The sequence below is a fragment of the Plecotus auritus genome (genome assembly GCF_963455305.1).
Source record: "Plecotus auritus genome assembly, chromosome: 4".
Taxonomy (NCBI): Eukaryota; Metazoa; Chordata; class Mammalia; order Chiroptera; family Vespertilionidae; genus Plecotus; species Plecotus auritus.
In genome coordinates, this window is record NC_137775.1 from 9,701,334 (window position 1) to 9,716,955 (window position 15,622).

Sequence of the window (15,622 nt, forward strand, 5' to 3'; positions counted from 1 at the left end):
TCTTAACACTAGTCCACAAAAAAGAAAATAAAAAGACCCCCAGTTCATTTAAAAGGAACTTCCTACTTTTTCTTTTCTTCCTACCTACTCTTTAAATTAATTTTTATTCTAGGATCATGCAATCAAGAAAAAACACTTATCAATCTATGGTTTTCTGGTCACCATGCTATAGCCTGACCTTGTTATTTATTTCTGTGTGGGGCGTGCAGGCCCACGCGGGGAATCTGTCACTCTGTAGTGTGGCCCTCCGAGACGCTGGCATGCGTCCAGGCACCTCATCTGCCTGCCTCCACACCCGGTCACACAGGGCGCGCAGCCACTGCCTGAGAAACTGCTCTGCCGGCTGCAGGACTTTCAACCATGACCTACTTCCCGCACGCTGCGCATTCTCCTCATTCCTCCGGGTCCTGGAGGACTGGTGAGCGCCCCGTTCCAGAAGTGACTGAAGTCTCTCGTCACTGCTTCAACCCCAGAGAGTGCTGCAGGTCCTGGTTGGTCACCGCGGAATCTCCCTTACAGGACAGGACCTCTGGAACACTCAAAGGACCTTAATGTGTCTTTAATGAGTATCAAAAGAATACCCAATCTTCGTTTTAGTCAACGTAAGACAGATTGTGTATATTGTAAAAAAAACACACACACAAAAAAAACAGATCTAGCCCTAGCCGGTTTGGCTCAGTGGATAGAGCGTCAGCCTGCAGACTGAAAGGTCCCAGGTTCAATTCTGGTCAAGGGCATGTACCTTGGTTGCGGGCACATCCCCAGTGGGGGGTGTGCAGGAGGCAGCTGATGGATGTTTCTCTCTCATCGATGTTTCTAGCTCTCTATCCCTCTCCCTTCCTCTCTGTAAAATATCAATAAAATATATTTAAAAAAAAAAAAAGAAATCATGGGCTCTGACATGAAGGAAAACAACAAACCATAAATCGTCCCTTCCTCTCTGTAAAAAATCAATAAAATATATTTAAAAAAAAAAAAAAAAAACAGATCTAAAACTACCATCAAATTGAATTTAAACTCCGGAAGTCTTTACAAAGAAAAAAAAATCAGATATTAAAACCAATCAGCTGGGTTTTGGCCCCCATTACTTACTGTGAACTATTTTTTGTTTAAATTTTATACACTACCGCCGTAGCCAGTTTGGCTCAGTGGATAGAGCGTCGGCCTGCGGACTGAAGGGTCCCGGGTTCAATTCTGGTCAGGGGCATATGCCTGGGTTGCAGGCTCGATACCCAGTGAGGGGAATGCAGGAGGCAGCCAATCAAAGATTCTCTCTCATCATTGAAGTTTCTATCTCGTCCTTCCTCTCTGAAATCAATAAAAATGTATTTTAAAAAAATGTTATACACTATCTTTCATCAGGATTGGAGAAAAGATCTTGATAATCAGGATTGGTTTTAGTGGTGACATTTTTTACTGCTTCTCAGTAACTTAATTCCTATAAAACAGAGCAGAACAAGAACAGAATTTTCCATTTAAATATTTACATTAACACTATAGGAGTCAGGGGACTCATGTCTAAATATTGGTTACATGTGTCAATTTCTGAAATAATTCAGAAAAATTCATCATAGAGAGACTGCCTAATTCTTAGCAATTCCCTGTAGATTATAATCCTACCCCCCTCCCTCTAATTTATAGTTGTGTATACCAATGGTAACTTCAAAGTAGATAGACCACATCTACAATTGAACCTTGCCTAGCATTCCATATGTCACAGGCGTGGGCAACACTGTTTTACATATATACCCAAGTGAGGGATCATTTCAAACAAAAGTTTCTTAAGAAGTATTCTACAAGGAGTATGAAAAATTATCATCCAGAATGAAAGTCTTAAAAAAAAACACTAAAAACCATGAGACCTGTCAACGATCTTATTTATTTAATGCATCCCAGCACTACGTCTTTTAGAGAATAAGGCAAATCATCAAGGGGGAAAGAAGCATGCCTTCCGTAACGATGGCCAGAATCAGGGAGTGACGATAGAAGAGTGACAGTGCGGCCGACAAAGCCCAGAGCCTGTGATGGCTCAATTCAGTAAGAAATCATGGGCTCTGCCGAAACCGGTTTGGCTCAGTGGACAGAGCGTCGGCCTGCGGACTGAAGGGTCCTAGGTTCGATTCCGGTCAAGGGCATGTACCTTGGTTGAGGGCACATCCCCAGTGGGAGGTGTGCAGGAGGCAGCTGATTGATGTTTCTCTCTCATCGATGTTTCTAGCTTTCTATCCCTCTCCCTTCCTCTCTGTAAAATATCAATAAAATATATTAAAAAAAAAAAAAGAAGTCATGGGCTCTGACATGAAGGAAAACAACAAACCATAAATCGTCCTCTGAACAACAGACCAAAGGGCACATACTAGAGATGGAAAGAATGACAAAGAAGAAAGATAAATGAAGATGAACATTCCCCAAGACACCTGCTTTCCTCGCCTACAAATGCAATGCAAGGCAACCATCAGGTTCCTCCATGTGCAGGTGGACACTGAGGGGCTGGGGTGAAATGGCCACTGTTGCCTGATGAAGCAGTGATCCAACAGCTGTTCAACCCAGTGGTGTCCGGTTTGTCGTCTTTTATTAGTATTCATTTCTAGTTTCACCTTCTCCATAGACACCTTTCATATGGTAAGTGGTTAGGAGATCTTAACCGACTATTTTTAATGCGTAATCTTATTACATACCAACAGCTCCATCAGTGTTATCATCTCTTAGTCTGTGATACTTGACCTTCTGCTCTGATCCCACACCCACGACCCTCCTAGCCTGGATTGCCCCCGATGCCCGGGGTCTCTGCTCTGACACAGACCACTATTAGAGAAATGGCACTGATCTCACGCCATCACCTAGAGTCTGCTGCAAACTCTTCTTCTTTAAAGTCTTAAGTTGCTGCTACAAGCGATGGTCTCCCTTCTAAAGAGAAATCGTTGTTGGCACAGGTGTACACAGCAAGAGACAACTGAAGCTGACCTCATGAGGGGGGTGCTCTTGTCTGACTATTAGGGAAACCGAGGTTCTCCGTATCCAAGTCTGGAAACCTCGGTATTTCTGACTGCCCCCCAGGCCAGTGTATATCCCCTGCCCCCAACCGCGCTGCCCCTGCTAATTCATGTCTGATACACATGTCTACCATATTGTGGAAATGTTTGCCGACACAACCTCCCCAGTCACCCGCTCCAGTCTCACATCCCCCCACTCTCCGGTGGAGGTCCTCTCCATCTTGTGTGAGCTGGCCTCCCAGGAGTCCATCAGCCACGCAGGTGGCATTTTGCATCTTTGCATTATTTTCTATCAGGAACCTTCACTGGCTCTCTGTTGCCTGTGCAGCTCTTACAATGACTGGTTCCAACTCCTATTTTTCATCCTCTCTCTGTTATTCCCTTATAATCATTCAGCCCTGTAACATGTCATGTGCTTTCTGGCCTCCCAACTCAATGGCCTTTTATCTGCCTGCAACATTCCGAAGTGTTCTTTCTATAGCAGTTATCTGGACGATTCACTGAGACGACAGGTACCAACGAATGGCTATTTTTTCTATTGGCCCTCCAATTATTTCAATCTTGGTTATTGATTATTTCCTCTAGTGGAACCCTCTCAAGTTACCTAGATTATGAGGTGCACAAGGGTAATGCTATGTGGTCTTACTTTGTTATCTCTCAAAGAATCTAGTCCATTGCCTTTCATATGGTTAAGTGGTTGGGAGATATTTAATTGACTATTTTAATGCATAATGTTATTACATACCAAGAAAACAAATTAAGTTTATAAGATAACACCTGCTTCCCACTTTTTTACAATTACGTAGATATAAATTTATCATCAGAGACCAGGGTAACACCTCAGAGGTAGAATATGAAAGTATTTTATTTTATTTTTTAAAAATATATATTTATTGATTTCAGAGAGGAGAGAGAGATAGAAACATCAATGATGAAAGAGAATCACCAACTGGCTGCCTTCCGCACGCCCCCTACTGGGGATCGAGCCCACAACCCGGGCACATGCCCGTGGCCGGAATCGAACCCGGGACCCCTCAGTCCACAGGCTGACACTCTACCCACTGAGCCAAACCAGCCAGGGCAAATATGAAAGTATTTTAAACCACGGACTTGCTATTATAATTGACTAAGTTTGTAGCCAGTCCCTTAATGCTTTAAACTTAGTGTACAAAAAGACAGCAGGAACATTTTAAAAGTAAAATGAAATCAATAAACAGATTTACACATATATGGAAACTCGAGTTTTAACAGGAAGGACTTTTAACCAGTGGCTCTGGAACAACAGGTAACCATACAGAAAACAAATTTAGATCTCTCCCTCCAGACAGAAAGTCATCACATTTCCAGTGGATAAAGGAGCTCAGTATATGAAAGGGAAAACGTTAATTTTTTAGGACTGAGCTCTGGAGTTCTGCCTTTGTCTCCGCAGTTCCCAGCACAGCTCCTGAACACAGACACTGGCAAAGAAGTGTTTATGGAACCAGACTGAATAGTGATAAGCATGGGGAAAGCCAGACCCTACTCTGATCTGCAAGGACTTGCTTAGGTTTTAAGATTTTGTCGCAGATTTTTGGAGCAGCCAAAGGCCATAAAGCAAGCCCTCGGCTACTGTCTACTTATCTCGCAAAAAGGAAGTTTAGAATTAATCAACGAGGGAAAAGGCTTAAGAGCCAAGCAGATGGAAACGAAAATCGTGAGCAGTGACAAGTAGGTGCTTCTTGCTCAGGAAGGGTAATAGGCTTTTATTCCACACCTATTCACCCTGAACAGCACGTTCTTTTTAGAAAATCCTCTACCAACAACAGCACACTTGCTTGTGATACAAAAGGATAAAGGACTGAAATAACGTAGGAGGAATATTTTCCTTTGTTTATGTGAGAAGGGAAATACCTAACAACTCTTCCAACATCATCTGAAACCCTCCCTCCCACGCACACTAGTTCCAACTTCAATCAGTCTGTGCTGTTGTCATCTTGGCCTGGACCGCCTGGACCACCTGGCCCTCCATCAGCTCCTACCCCCGCCCCTCCCCTACATTCCTTCTTAAGACAATGGTGACCACACCAGGCAAATCAGAATACGGGAGAACATTAAGGCTACAGAATCTCAGTGCTCCGATTGGCAGGCTTTCTGATTTGATGCATCTAGAATGGGCCCAGGGATGTCTTTCAAAAGCTCCCGGGGGGTTCAGGGGGTTCAACTGAACAACCGGGTTGGGAACTGGGAAAATATAATCTCTCAACACTCCCTCAGTTTACAATGTCTGCATATAATCAACAGAAGACTGGCCAACCAGTTGTAGTGACCCCCCCCCCCCCCCCGCCTTCTTAACTGTGGCTGGTCTCATTTACTAATCAAATAAAACTGACATCCTATCTAATAAAAGAGTAATATGCAGATTGACCATCACTCCAACACACAAGGTGGCTGCCCCCATGTGGTCAAAGATCCTGCCCCCATATGGACACAAGATGGCCTCCACAAGATGGCCAGCAAGGGAGGGCAGTTGGGAGAGACCAGGCCTTCAAGGGAGGGCAGTTGTGGGAGATCAGGCCAGCAGGGGAGGGCAGTTGGGAGGGACCGGGCCTGCAAGGGAGGGCAGTTGGGGGCAATCAAGCCCACAGGGGAGGTCAGTTGGGAGGGACCAAGCCAGCAGAGGAGGGAAGTTGGGGGTAACCAGGCCTTCAGGGTAAGGCAGTTGGGAGGGACCCAGGCCTACAGGGGAGAGCAGTTGGGGGTGATCAGGCCTGCAGGGGAGGGCAGTTAGGGGAAAACGGGCTGGCAGGAAAGCAGTTAGGCATCAATCAGGCTGGCAGGGGAGTGGTTAGGGGGTGATCAGGTTGGCAGGCAGAATCGGTTAGGGGCAATCAGGAAGGCAGGCAGGTGAGCAGTTGGGAGCCAGCAGTCCTGGATTGTGAGAGGGATGTCCGACTGCCCGTGGGATCGGGCTTAAACGGGCAGTCGGACATCCCTCAAGGGGTCCCAGATTGGAGAGGGTGCAGGCTGGGCTGGGGGACACACACCCCCACGAATTTCGTGCACCAGGCCTCTAGTTTTATTATAACTGGTTACAGTTAAACAGAATACAATGGCAGGGTTTCTCCCCATTTTTTTTAAACATCATGGAGAAACTGTAGGGAAGACTAAAACTATTGAACTAGAATGAATACTTGTAGTAAGAGAAGCAACAGTGTCTGGGAAAGATCCTGAAGTTTCCAGAGCTTTGAACACCTACTGTTTTCTGGGAAAACACATGTATTCCAGTTAACCGAGCCAGGCCATCATTTGTTAAGAGAATGAGAAGGGACAAAGTCCAGGGGAATTGGATTCCTGTGACCCTCAATCCCTGTTTCCAACAAGTATGTCATGGATCAGAAGCATGAAGAAATTTCTGGCAACTAGAGTTTAGATTGTTCCCAGAGGGGAAAATTTTAAATTGATAGCCTAAAAAGTAGGTCATTGTCTAAGCAAATAAAATTAAAGACAGTTTACTAACTCGGGAAGAAGAAGGAGTCAAGAAGAGTAGTCCCTCAGCCACCTTTTTGCTCTTAAATTTGCCCTATTTTGAGTAATTTCCGGAGGGAAAGTCTTTAAAAATTAGTTCACTGTAAAATAAATCATAGCCTTTTATTTAATGCTCTGAAAGCCAGTCCAGTTCCTGACTGGGTGGCCAATATCATGACAAGGCACTCAACCCCATCATTAAAAGTGCACCAAGGAAATTCAAGTGCCAATTGAGGTACAGACCGACCAGTATTAGAAAATCGATGATGCACTGAGGCAAAGGCTTTGGAAAGCGAGTGCTGACCTCCTAGACAGTAGGGATGCAAAGTGGAAGAATCTCTTTGTTAAGAGATTTAACAAGGGCTATCAAAATTTAAAGTGAATATCAATCCTCTGATCCAGCAATACCACTTCAGAAATCTACCCTAAAGATACACTTGCACACTTACAAAGATATCTGAACTAGGCTATTCCTTCCATCAATTTAATATAGCAAAAGATGAGGAAAGTATAAATATAAAAACAGGGGATTGGTTAAATCACTGTGGTACTTCAACCCATAAAGGAGAAATTTATGTATGTAGCCATTAATAAGAATAGGGGTAGATCTTTTATGTCCTGATATGAAAAGATATCCAACACCTAAAGTAACAGAATATATATAATATGATCTTATTTGTTAAAGGTGGGACTATTTTTATTTATATCCTTGCCCATGCATAACGTTTTTGAAAGAATAAGCAAGAAACCACCAATATTGATTTCAAACAATGAGTACTTGAGGGATTGAAAAGAATAGGTGACTTTCACTTTTTACCACGTTCTACAAATTAAGGTTCTCAACTATGAACATTAAAAAAAAAAAAAATTAAACAAATCCTGTTATGCAATGCCTTTAAATAAGACATTTTAATAAAAGAAAACAAATGCTTTTGATCATCTTATAAAGCTTTTACAATTAAAAACTGATATGAGATCTATAGTCAGCTTTAAATAAGCTCAATTATTCATGATAAGAGATATGAAGGCATGTATGATTGAAATTATTCGATTATTTTAACATCCCAATCCTTTTATTAGATGTACTAATGAGAAGGACACAAAAAGATAATCATAGGTATAAAATCCTACCCTTATCCCAGCCTGTGTGGCTCATCAGTTAAGTGTTGACCCATGAACCAGGTCATGGCTCCATCCGGGCTAGGGCACATGCCCCATTAGGGGGTATACAGGATGCAGCCAATCAATGATTCTCTCTCACTATTGATGTTTCTATCTTTCTCTCTCCCTTCTTCTCTCCGAAATCAATAAAAGACATAAATAAAAAATATATATACATATATACATATATATATACATATATACATATATACACATATATACATATATATATACACATACATATATATATTAATTCTACCCTTACATTCTCTAATATGGTGCTAATTTGCAGGAAAATGGCCAGAAAGCTAATTAGACAAATCAAATAATTATAATTATAGATTTTTCAAGAATTTATTGAAAATATGCTTACATATAGTGCTTCTCCCTTCCGGAACCCAGCTTTCCCCACCCCCCTCCCCCATATTTTTTCATTGAATTCTTTTAAAATTAAATCAAACTTATTCTGAATTGTAAGAGAACTAAGAATTGGGTTTGAGGATATTTAAGTTTTTTCCATGAGTTAAAAGTACTGACTATATTTTTCTCAGAATTCAAAGTGCTATAAATACTAATTTCTCACTTCATGAAGGACTACAGCATATAGGGTTATAGAGGTCAAGGATAAGCACCATTTAATTTGATTTTCCTTTCTTTGGTGTTCTACAACACTGAATATGTGTTAAAGCTGATAAAGAAGAAGAAGAAAAGCCCCAACTCTATTAAAATACCTTTTAACATAAGACATTTTATTTCCATTTTATTAATCATCCTGTAAGATACCAAACTAGAATGATCCTTATAATATCAGTTTAAAGCTATCTAGGCACAGAGTTCAGTCAACCCAAATAAACGCAAAAGGATGCACACTGAGGCCTGTGCTTCACAGAGTGAGGTATTTCAAGTGGAAATCTCCACTGATCGCATACATCTACCAGCCTAAACAGCTGCAATAGGGTCAAGGGCGGGGCCTGCTGTCCCCACAGGCTACGGCTATCCTAAATGACCATCCTCGCAGCACATCTCCAATTTCAGGGCTGTGTTCCAATCAGATAGTAGCACCTTTTATAATCTGGCTAAAATCCACAAGACAGGGTAGCCACACACATAAAAACACCACTCTCGACACAAGGGTTTGTAAAAGAAAACGAAAAAGAAACACCACTCTACTAACAAACATATAATCCTTGCCTAATCACCTTAAATTCCGGCCCTTTTAGTGTAAAACTGGTGCCATAATCCCACCAAGGCCATCTTCAGGCTCCGACCCCATTTTGTAAAAGAGAGGGCAAGTGAGAGAAAGCATACCACCACCTTAGGCTGGAAGAGGAATTACGAAATGCACTTAGTCAACTCAATGGTCTGTTTTAATGCACGAAAGGCAAAGACATCCTTCAATCTGCTAATCAGATAATGGATCCTTCTAATTGAGTACAAGTTTGTGTTTTGGTGATTCAGCTCTTGTAATCAAATGGAACCACAGCTTGAAGGACTGACCGGAGTCCCCATCTTCCCACCCGCCAGGGACACTGGCCTCTCACTGTGGCAACTGACCACTGTTCCATTTCTATTTCGGAAGTCACTGATTAAGCAGAAAATACAGAAAGGCTAATGTAGAGGATGGTGACTGTTCAGACTTAGCCCGGAGCTTGGCTCCAGAATCAAGATTTGCCAGAGTCCTGGAAGTGAATTTGTCATTTCCCATGCCATATACTCCACTCTATATTGCCACCGGATTTAAAACACCCTTTGAAGACAAATTTTTAAAACAGACGACTGAGGATTAATACGAGGTTTGATTTACCCCTTGTGTCTGGCAGTCTAATATTCCTGCCCCTGTAGTAGCCAAAACAGCCAAGTCTCAAAATTAAACCTGGAAAGTAATTGATCAAGCCATTTTCCCCCAGAATTTAAATATGAAGACGGTAAAAAACTGACTAGAAGATTCCTTCCATTTATTGAAAAATACCACAGATAAAACCAAGACTTCTGCCTCAGTGCATCTAAAGGTTAAGCTTGAGCAATCACGCTTGACCTGATAAGAGTCACAACTCAATGAGTGTAACATCTTTTGATGTGTGAGCACTTACTCAGTGAGCAACTGGTAACTGAAATTAGCAGAAAAAAGAAAGTAAACTGGATTGCTAAATCGGCAACGTGCACATGATAGGACTATCCTTTTAGATAGGGTGGAAGGGAAATCTGCTAACAGCCTTTAGTTTATCATCAACATTCTACTGGTGGGAAGGGAATGATGTATTAGTCTAAACCTGCCCAACTGTCCACAGACCCAAACAAGAAAGCTCAAGATGCAATTCATAACTATTCAATGCACTTAAGTGATCTCATTTGAGCCACTTGCATATTTGTGGCTAATATATTGGTCTATTTGATATCAAAGGCAATTCGAAATGGCCTAGCATGCCACTCTTCCAAGAGAAATAGAAACCAAAGTCCCCAAATCTGAATTTTTGCCAAAATATTCATTAGATCTATTAATAACCAAACAGACTGACTTGACGTAATCACTGTCTGCTACATGAGATGGATCATGATGAGAAGGTCAAAGGTTAAACTGTACAAAAATTAGATGAGCAGGGTATTGCCCAACTTGATCGTCTCTAATCAAAGCGAGGGAGCCAGTACCATCCCTTCCTGAGCCCACTACGAGCTAGACACAGGCAACACCTGGGGGAACACCTGTTATAAACAACAGACATGGTTCCTGCCCTTGTAGAACATTCAGAATGGCTTCAAAAAAAAAAAAAAACACCACCAAAAAAACCAAAACATTAGTCAAGTCACTAAACTCACCAATGTGGAAACTGCTGGGAAGAAGGGTCCATGGCATTGTGAGAGCCTGGAATGGCAGATGGAGTTACTCAGAGGTCAGGCACTGGAGCTTAACGGGGTGGAGAGGGGAGGCAAGAGGCGCGTGCTGAGTCACTGTTAATTAGAGTTCTTTAGAAAAGACTTAGGTCTTCAAAACCCGAGAAATACATTTTGCTCACTGAAATGAAAAACTACACGTTTTCCAAGGATACATGTAAGTGTATTGATTGCCTCCAAATTGATAACTGGGCAGAACGCCAAAAAGGTCAGTGATATTCTGGATGTCATTTAAGTCATTTTTTTTTAAAGGACAGGGTTTGGCTGTTTCAAGATGGTGGTGACCGGGAGAGAGGGAGAAGAATAAAAGATTCTGGAGGAAAAGATATAAAGAGAAGGGAATCAGAAAATGGAAGGAACAGTTTTACATGAAGAAATTAGAATTTATTGGGAAGGAAGGAAGTACCATACTTCAGCGTGAAGTGTTAATAGGAGAACCTGAGGAGCAGTAAAAGCCACGGAAAAAATGAACCTGACTAAAAGCTTTAGCAATTACACATTAACGTTACGTTCATTACTGGACTCTAAATACGGGTTATGCAACCGGTTGACAGTAGTTGGCATTAAGAAGTGATGTACAGTAAGGATTAAAATGTGACTCAGATCTCAAAGGGACAGTCCAGTCCTTGGGCCAAGGCTTAGGCACCTTACCAAATCTAGCTCTACCAGGCGGTTAGCACTTATTAGTATCTCTATCTATAGGGGCCATGGGTCTTTACAAGGATTTGTAAGTTAAAGACTGAAGGTAATCTAGTTAAGAGCAGTCTCAGCCCAAACTAGACTGGGGCATCTAAAGAGGTCAAGACAATGAAGCCATAGTTCTGTGAAATTTACCTAGGTTTCAGCTTCTTTTTCCCTATAAAAACACTTATCCAACATATTTACCGATGTATGCATTACATCAATACCCCTGCCCAGATAACTCTCAAAGGTCCTCATGTAATCTGTATCCTCAGATTCGACACATGATTTGTTTGTTTTTTAACATTCAGTGCGGTTGACCACATCTTCCTATGAGGGCATCACAAAACCGGTTGGGCGAAGCTCTGCTAAGGAACGCACATGCTGGGAAATATATCTAAAACCCCAAGACAGGACCGAGTACAAACTTGGCTGCTGGAGTGGCCCAGAATATTTATTTCAGCCTTGACGCCTTAAGACCATACAATGCAAATTTCCCAGCAGGTTCACGGATGCCTTCATAGACAAGAGCCCAGACCGCATCCTTTGAAAACTTCTAACTACTCCTCCGGGATTTGTGTATCCAACAGAGTCCACAGGCAATGCACTGAGCGAAAAGGAAGACGCTGCCTCATTTTTCGAAACCTGTCATTCCTTTTGGAAACGCAGCGTCTGCCCAGGTTTTCTTTGGCTCCGAGCGAGCTACACCCCAGGCTTTCTCTGCATCAGGAAGGCGTTGTCTGCTCCAGCCGCTGCCGCAGGAGGACTGGGTACCAAACCCAGGTCGCTCCAGGCACAGCTAGAAACAAGGACGGTAGGCGGCATGGGACCAGGGGTGGCCAAGCAGCTGACTTTCCGCATCTGGGAGAGGCAGGGCCCAGCGCTCAAGACTCTGGGCCCCGGGGGTCAGTTCCCCACGGACCCCCCCACTCGGCCCAGCGCCTCGGGCTGGGTGGCTCCCACCGGAAGAGTGTGGAGAAAGGCTCGGTTTTTATGACTGCGGATGGCGCAGTCGTCCGCCTGGAGACCCGCGACAAAGGTGCGAGCCCCCGGCCGCGCTCGCTGCTGCTCGGGTCCCGCCCCGGCGCAAAAAAAAAAAAACACAACCACCACCCTGAAAAGAGGGGTTCGTGCGCCCGAGTTTGCAGATGGGCTGGACGGGCCGGGAAGTTCTCGCAGGCAGAAACCAAGAGGGATCCCCCCACTCCGCCTCCCCGCGGCAGGTGGCCCGGCGCTCCCGTACCTTGGTGGCGGGGTCCGCGGCCGCGATGTCCGGGTCCCCCGGAGCTCCCGGCGCCGCCTCCGCCACCGGGCTGCCGCCGCTGGGCTCGGGCTCGGCCGGCGCCCCGCTCCCCGCCTCCGGCTGCTCCGGGCTCCGCTGCTCGGTGGAGCTCCCAGCACCCATGGCTTCTCTGCGGTTCTCCCGCGCCCAGCCGCCGGGTCACGCCTTCTGCAAATCGCAGAGCCGCGGGGCAGAGCGAGAAGCCGTGCGCCCGCGAGGTCCCAAGAGCGCCTTCCTCGCCCGCTCCTCCTCCGAACGCGCCCGGACTGCGAATGGAGGAGACGCGCTCGTGGCAAACTCCTTAAAAGAAAAAAAAAAAAAAAAAAAAGAGCCACCTCTTTGCCTCCTCCTCCCCCTTGTTTTCCCCTGGCTTCATCACATGAGCGCCGCCCAGACACGCCTTGCAGCAGCATCTCCCCCACCCCCCGCGCCCGCCCCCCAGGACCCAAAGCGCAGCGAGTCGCCAGCCCAGGTCCCGGAGAGCGGCCCCCAGGGCGCCTCCCTGTTCCGAAAGGAGGACCTGAGCAGGGGGATGCCCCAGGATTGCCGATGGTGAGGGGACATTGAGAAAGAGGGGAGGGCAGGAAGCCTCGGGGAGATGGGATTAGCCAGCCGCGTTTATTAAAGGATAGATACCCAAGGCGGGAGCTTCTGCTGCAGCTGACTTTCAGCTCCCCCAGAAGCGACCCCAAAGCCCCATTTGCTCTCCTTCAGATTGTGGTTGACTCTAAAGGTTTGTTCCTGCCCCCTCCCCATGAACAGCAGAAAGGCGAGCGCTCCTTGGCTTCCCTCTGGTCGGACCATATTAGGACACCTCACGTGGCAGGAGCGGGGAATGGAGAGGTTAACGCGGTCAGGCCACCGATGAGGTGGGCCAGGCGGCCCCGCGCTCTCCTACGATCCGGAACAGTGATGTCAGGCGATGTCATCAGCAACGCAGGCCACCCTCCTTCCCTGGGGAATCGGGAAATGAGATGAATTACTGGAAAGGAGGGCCTGATGCCGGAGGTCCAGGCTACTTCTGCCTGCGCCATGCTGGACAGGATGGGATAGATCTTCATTTACATCAGTCTTTCTCCCCAGATGAAGGTTCTAAACAATATCAGCCTAAGTGGCTTGCTTTCTCTCCCTTCCTCCTTTTGAATAGTGTTTGTTATATGAATATAGCAGGCAGTCAATAAATATTTGAACTACATGAAAATCTTAGCTGGATTATTTGACACATAAGCATGAAGGTGGTGGGGCTGCAAGAGGAATTATCCCAGTTTTAACTGGCAAATTAAATGCCTTAGTTTTCATAAATAGTTGGAATATTGACATTAGATGCCCGTTAAATATCCCAGACCCAGATTTAATACAATTTAATAGAGTTGATGTAAGCAGCAGTTCAGTACTGGAATATTTTGTGCCTAATTAATTGTGTGTTAGTTATCAGGAATAAAACTTTTCTGAATTTATCATTTTTATTTGAAGGAGTACATAAGGACCACGTTCACTGGAATTTTACCCCTTAAGAAGCAGTATATTTGCCAAATGGTTGGTTTTCAGCATTTCACTCATTTCAACTTAAATTTTGACTATTTAGGAAGCATTACTTATTCTGCACAGGCACTATGCAAAGCCCTTTGTGTATATAATCACATTTAATCCTTACAACAACCACCCTCTGACACAGGTCCTGTTGTTCACTTTGTCCATCAGTGGGAATAAGTAGGCTCAGAGAAATTAAATCCGCAGCTCAAGGCTTCACCACTGGCAGATGGAATTGTAAGGAGCTGTCCCACACGGAACCACCACACATTTTCCTCGCCTGAAGGAAGCTCCAATGGGTTCTCTCTTCTCAGGATTGTCAGTGAAAAGTCGCATTTAGACCTCAGCTAGGATGTTCAGAGCTAGAAACACTGTTAAATCCTATTTGAGAATGATTAAGTCAGCGCATCTGAAAATGTATCTGTACGTAGTACAAATACTATCAAAATTTCCCATTCCTTGAGATTACATGTATTCTCTTCTTGGAAAATTCTTAACAAAGCTTTTCACATCTCCCAGCCCTTATAGACTGCAAGGTCAAAGATTTCAGGCAACCGTATACAACCCACATGCCGAGGAAGATTACCAACTACTTGGTTCATGTTTATTTTTCAGGCTGTGAAGATGCTTGTGTTCTTTTCGTTGTTGTTGTTAATTCTCACCCGAGGATATTTTCCCATTGATTTTAGGGAAAGTAGAAGAGAGGGAAAGATACAGAGAGAGAGAAACACATCGATTGGTTGCCTCCTGCACGAGCTCCCGACCAGGGTCCGGGCTGGGGAGGAGCTTGCAATCAAGGTGCCCTTGACTGGATCAAGTCCGGGACCCTTTGGTCCGCAGGCCGACACTCTATCCACTGAGCCAAACCGGCTAGAGCTGTTCTTATTTTTTAAAGCAAAATCTTATGTTTAAAAATGTGCACACCCTAGTACTTTCTTTTCTGCCTGAAACAGCTCCATGATAAGAAGGTGTTAAGAATAATGGGCTCCTTTGTAGATTCACACAAGCACACACATAACTACCTTTGGTTTCCAGCCTGACCAAAGAATCACTTCCATCAGACTTACAGATGGGAGTTACTCTTTGTTGAGTTATTTTTGTTAAGAAGAGTGGTTATGCCTTAACCAGTTTGGCTCAGTGGATAGAGCATTGGCCTGCGGACTCAAGGGTCCCAGGTTCGATTCTGGTCAAGGGCATGTACCTTGGTTGCGGGCACATCCCCAGTGGGGAGTGTGCAGGAAGCAGCTGATGGGTGTTCTCTCTCATCGATGTTTCTAACTCTATCTCTCTCCCTTCCTCTCTGTAAAAAATCAATAAAATATATTAAAAAAAAAAGAGTGGTTATGTTATTTACTATGCCCAGCAATGGGATGTCCCAACCTTTTTGGACATTCTGTTAGTGCTTCAGAACATTACAAAGTTTGTTCATTCATTCATTCATTCATTCACTCATTCATTCTTTCAACACATACCTACTGAGTGCCTATTATGTGCCAAGCACACGCTCAAGTCACCACCACGTTCTTTCCGAAGGTGTTGGAGACTCCCATGGGGAGAATTGCTTTCCTTAGAGTCAGTGACG

The 15,622-nt window shown here is 44.4% G+C and overlaps 1 protein-coding gene across 1 annotated transcript in view; it reads right to left on the minus strand.

Annotated features, from left to right (window-relative positions):
* Positions 1-12,762, minus strand: part of AKAP12 (A-kinase anchoring protein 12) — an 80,844-nt gene extending 68,082 nt beyond the window's left edge. The window contains exon 1 of the mRNA XM_080666772.1: positions 12,472-12,762. Within this exon, the coding sequence (XP_080522898.1) occupies positions 12,472-12,633 (162 nt within the window). The 5' untranslated portion in view covers positions 12,634-12,762. The remainder of the gene's footprint in view (positions 1-12,471) is intronic.
* Positions 12,763-15,622: the final 2,860 nt, after the last annotated feature.